The sequence below is a fragment of the Penaeus chinensis genome, chromosome 27, assembly GCF_019202785.1.
Source record: "Penaeus chinensis breed Huanghai No. 1 chromosome 27, ASM1920278v2, whole genome shotgun sequence".
NCBI classification, from domain to species: domain Eukaryota; kingdom Metazoa; phylum Arthropoda; class Malacostraca; order Decapoda; family Penaeidae; genus Penaeus; species Penaeus chinensis.
In genome coordinates this window covers 9,231,674-9,236,989 of record NC_061845.1, presented here as the reverse complement: position 1 = coordinate 9,236,989, position 5,316 = coordinate 9,231,674, and the positions used below count along the sequence as shown (strand labels likewise).

The 5,316-nt window shown below is 35.2% G+C and overlaps 1 protein-coding gene across 2 annotated transcripts in view; it reads left to right on the top strand.

Moving 5' to 3' along the window:
• Nucleotides 1-5,096, top strand: part of LOC125039657 (N-alpha-acetyltransferase 25, NatB auxiliary subunit-like) — a 17,901-nt gene extending 12,805 nt beyond the window's left edge. For both annotated transcript variants that reach the window (XM_047633831.1, XM_047633832.1), the window contains 7 exons: nucleotides 1-135; nucleotides 600-733; nucleotides 1,455-1,607; nucleotides 1,870-1,987; nucleotides 2,177-2,300; nucleotides 2,526-2,800; nucleotides 3,954-5,096. The exon at nucleotides 1-135 is cut by the window's left edge and continues 9 nt beyond it. In XM_047633831.1, the coding sequence (XP_047489787.1) occupies nucleotides 1-135; nucleotides 600-733; nucleotides 1,455-1,607; nucleotides 1,870-1,987; nucleotides 2,177-2,300; nucleotides 2,526-2,800; nucleotides 3,954-4,235 (1,221 nt within the window). In that variant the 3' untranslated portion in view covers nucleotides 4,236-5,096. The remainder of the gene's footprint in view (nucleotides 136-599; nucleotides 734-1,454; nucleotides 1,608-1,869; nucleotides 1,988-2,176; nucleotides 2,301-2,525; nucleotides 2,801-3,953) is intronic.
• Nucleotides 5,097-5,316: the final 220 nt, after the last annotated feature.

Below are 5,316 nucleotides of genomic sequence, written 5' to 3'. Positions count from 1 at the left end.
CCTCTCATATCCTCCTACAAGTACGGCTCGTTGACAAGAATCCCCGAATTTGTTGACTTCCGAGAGAGACTCAACAATTCCCTCCATTTTGCTTCAGTGGCAGCTGAACAAATGCTACTGGACATTACAATTGATGTGAGTAGAAAGTCATTGTTTGTTGTACATGTTTTTATGTAGTTAGTCAATTATGTTATGATTTTTTTTACATCAAAATTTAAATCTCAAAGTCTGCAGTGTCAATGCGAAATTAATTGGATGGGTTGTACTTGATGAGAAAATAAGAAATAGATAAAATGTGAAGTATCACCCATCCCAATTAGGCTGAGAGGGAAATGGAATTAAGAGATGGACATATCAAAGGGGAAATTGATGTTTATACAGTATGTATTTTTGATATTCTCATCATCATTACCATTAATTGCAGTCATCATTACAATTATTATCATTATTTTCATCATAAAATCATCATTACTATTAGTGGTATGAATGTCATTAGTATTATATACCTATTTACATAGGTAACAGTTTTTCAGTGAGTATTCTAGTGCTCTCTGGCAGAGCTTAGCTGAAATTTATTCATCTTTTTTTTCACTTTCCAGATAACGTCACACAGCCAGCTGGTGGAGACAGTGCGGCAGATGGACATAGACCCCATCATGGACAAGATTAACTGGAAGGAGCTGTGTGATAACAGAGACCTACGTGTTATGAATTCTTGGGAACCAAGAGACAAGTGAGTTCACCTGCATTGGAGACAATAAGAGATTGACATATGTGCAAACATATTTTCATCATGAAAGAGTATTGTTTGCAATTGTTGCTTTATCAATCATTACATCTTTTCAACCATCCTTTTTTTTCTTTTTTGTAAGCTCTCATGATGAAAAGAGAAATAAAAACAGCACTGTAAAATTGTGGCAAAATAATTTTGACACCAATGGAGTGTCAGTATGCAAGGAAAGGTAGCATAGAGAATAATAAACTCAAACAAGAACATTTCAAATGTGTACCATATTCAAATGCAAGTCAGTCTTACTGTCAAGAATAGACCTTTTGATCATGTTCATTCCAGTTTAAGGATTAAGTATTGTAATCATCATATTGCACTGAACTCACCATAATTTAATTCTCTAAAAGTTTTTTGTATGTGAGCTGCTGTAGCATACCAAATAAAGTTTAGTAGCTAGATTGGTGAGAGGTCATTGATAAACAAAGAATCTTGTACACCAGAATGTCACATTAATATTGATCATTCTGTTTTTCATTGCATACAAAACAGAAACTAGTTTGATTTAATTGCTTTTTTTTTTTGGAAATTCCTAATATAAGATCATTAAACTTCAAAGGAGGAAGAAATGAAACTGAAAGTAGATATCATATGTGAGTTTTTGTTGTTGTTGTTGTTATGATTTGTAGATCTGTGTATTTCACCTAATTCTTCTTTCTTTCTTAAGATGTTTACAAGAGAAGGACATCAAAATCAGCACTGCTGCTGACATCACTATGCTCAGACTGCGGAATGTGATCTTGAGACTAGTTGGTGTTGCAACCAAACTGGGACACTCAAAGGCAGCTAGTGAACAAGCCTCAGCCAATAAGGAGAATAGGTTTGTGTTATGTTCTTTTTATCTTTTCAAAGGGTATTTTCATTGTGGAACTGTAATGTGATATCATTCATTATAAGTCATAGATATCTAGGACCTTTTTTTCATTCTTTCTGTTTGTTTTTCTTCTGCTTTTTATTCTTTTTCTAGATGATTGAATCTCCCTCAGTTTAAGTACCTTATAGCTTGCATGTTTTGTTTGAGTTATTTTCATTAGGGAGTACATTAAGACAAAACATAGACTCATTCAGCTCCTTTATTTCAGTTGTGTGAATGGTGAGGCAACTGCATCAACAGATACAATGCACCTTGCAGACCTCACTACGCAGTTGGAGGAGGAATACAAAGAATCTAGCACATACAGGAATTGCAAACCTCCACAAGTATATATCCAAAAATCAGTTGTAACTGATCTTTTAGATTTTAGGTTTTACTCAATATTTAGAAACTAATTATTGATGAAGAGTGTGTGTTTCATATATGCTTATGTAATGAATTAGAAACATTTCACAAAAATATATGTGATAATATGAGGTCACCAATTTTCATTGCCTCTAACTCAATGTTTTCAGCTCCCCCTCCAAGGTCCTGATCCGTCCAGAGTTTACTTGTTTCTGTCAGGAGGTTACATCCCCATCCTAGTCAAACATGCACAAATTCTTCAGCACATACACAGTACTGTTCAGGGATCAGCAGGTATGTGCAGGGGAGGTATCATGGCAAAAAGTTTATTTGGATGAGGATTTCTTAGATTCCTGGATATATTTACAGTATTGATAAGCATGGCATAAATGGTTATGTTTCCTAATGAAAACATATTGATCTTTTCTCTTATTTTGTTATGTATATATAATGTACACTTGTACATAATGCCCCTAACCCCATGCTTAACACTTACTTCATACCTGCTTAAATTTCTAGGAGATTCAGAGAACTCAAGTGGAGTAATGATAAAGGAGTGCCGAGAGCAGGTGGAGGAGCTGGTGACATCACACCTGCACCACATGGAGGCACTTCAGACCTCCTGTCTGGAGATAGTGCCTGGGGTTAACCCTCCTGCCCTGGCCCACCTACACCACCTAGCGCAGACACTTGGCATTGTGGCCATCCTCCTCGGGTGTTGCTTCGTTTTTCTTAAGCCCATTAAAGCAGGTGTAGCTAAAAAGAACAAGAAGAGAAAAGAACCTGTCACACTGGTAAGGCCATTTTGTATTTGAGTTCAAGTTTTTCACGGGAGAAGGGAAGTGGTATGACATTCTTTATTTGGATTTGTTTTTGAAGAATTTTATAACTGTCTTTGAATATCCAGGTTCTCCTGGCAAAGCTATTCTCCATTCAGTATCAGACTTTGAATATGAAATAGATAAATAAATAATAATGATAATGAAAAAATAGAATATGGATGTCTTTTTAACCCCTTCCCGATGGGTCACGTCATGAGGCATCAAAAAAAACAAAAACCTTATTGTTCTATGGTTGTTCGTCCTTGCTCTTTTTTTATCTTCGCTTTTTTTTTTTCTTCTTCTTCTTTCTTCTTCTTCTCTTTCTTCTTCTTCTTTCTTTTCTTTTCTTCTTTCTTCTCTTCTTCTTTTTCTTTTTTTCCTTCCCTTCTTCTTCTTCTTCTTCCTTTTTCTTCTTCTTCTTTTCTTCTTCTTTCTTCTTCTTTTTCTTCTTTTTCTTTTATTCTTTGTTTTCCTTTTTCTTTCTTTCTTTCTTTGTCTTTCTTTTTTTCTTTAACAAAATGACTTGTTCACCAAACTGTGTGCATGAAACTCAAATTTTACCCGCACTTGCACACTTAAGACCTTATTTCCCCTTAGACATACTTTCTATTTCCGCAAATCAGACAAAAGTGTTGACAAGGTTTAAACCATGTGAACCACCAAATTCAGTAAATCTTTAGCAAAAAGGTAAGCCCATTGTTTTGCTTGTCTCATTTTATATGTATCAAGTCAATTAATATTTTCCTTCATATTTTAGTTTCTGCCTTTCTTTTTGATAATAATAATAATGATAAAATAAAAACAAAAATAAAAGCATCAGACATGAGTAGTGAAGGAGGGAAGAAATATGAGAAATGGCTGCAGGATCTTGCATACCCTCTGGGGGTTGAGATCCCACTTTGAGAAGCTGTAGCTTTAAGCATAAGAAGTATTTTGATGCAATTGCAGGTTTAAAAGGCAGTGTTTCCTGTATTTAGAAGAGAATTAATGAGTTAGGAGAGAGAAAGGAAATGATTAGTTATGCCTGTGATTATTTTTATCTTGGCTGAAAATATAGTTGTTATTAGTTGCTGTAAAAGATTCTACAATTATTCAGTTCCATCAATATATATTTTGTACCTTTCAGCCTGATGTGGTCCCCCAATTCACAAGCTATGTAGGGGCCCTTACATCACTCCTCCAGAAATTTGAGAAGACACTGGCAGAGAAGTACAAGTTGGTGAAGAAAAGCACAGAAGAAAACATCAAAAAGAACTACTCCTCAGTGAACGTGTCTTCATCTCTTACGAGTCCAGAAGAAGGAAGAACTGTGTGTGAAAAAGTAGAGCAGAGCTATGTTAAAAGTTTAGAGCGCCTCTCGTTTTCTATAGGTAATAAATTAAAATATGTTTTGTCTTTGAAGCTGTAGCATTCATTGATCTAATCAGGAATAATGAATAAGAAACTGCACTTGTTACTCTCAATTTACCAGTCGCCAAACTTTTTCAAGTGTCCTCCAAAGTGATGCGAAACTTTCAGCTGTGTCTTAAGACTGTGTTAGCCATCTAACTAAAGGTTGCTGTAAACATGAAGAAAACTTTTTGCTCATTCTGAACCTGTTGAGACTGCAGATGCATGACTTCAATAGAGCAGCCAAACAACAAATGTGTTATCAATTGTTACATTATTTTTTGCTCTCCTGAAGCATAGATTGTGCAGGCTGCTGTTATGCTAAATTAATAACTCAGTTATATAATTGATTTGTATGCAGTGATATTTATAACTAGTTGGCCAGTGCAAGAAAACAAATATACTTCTATTTGACAGCATACTCAGAGGTGAAATTCAACCCTGTAGCATTGTTTAACAGCCTAATTGTCTGATTGTTGAGTTTTTATGATTAATTTGTTAGCTAGTAGGTTTTTGTCTTACTATTGTGAATTACTGTCCCATCTGTTAGTCCTCTGTTGAAAATGTTATTTAATAAGTATATTTAATGTTTTATGTCTGAATATTGACTCGCAGATTGTAATGGCCAATTCGTGTATGTAACAGACAACTAGCATAGTATTTTTCTACAAGCAGCCAGGGTATTTATTATGAGGAAGCCATTTCCACTGTTCATCAATACATACCAAGTCAGGAATAGGAAATGGCTGGCCATTTTTTGTATGAACTGATTGTCATATTTTTTAATTTGTTGAATACCATATTATACCTTGAAATATGCATCCCTATTAATGCCTTGATATTTATCTCAGAAAAGGAAATTAAACATAGCAAGATGGGAGACTGTCTTTTGTGACCTCAACAAACACAGGCACCAAACCCGCTTGCTCCAGATATCTGGCAATCAGGAAAATGAAAAAACAACACTCCACTCTGATATCCATATATATGTGTCTGTCTGTCTGTGTCTGTCTGTCTGTCTGTGTCTGTGTGTCTGTCTCTGTGTGTGTCTGTCTCTGTGTGTGTGTGTGTGTGTGTCTGTCTCTCTCTGTGTGTGTGTG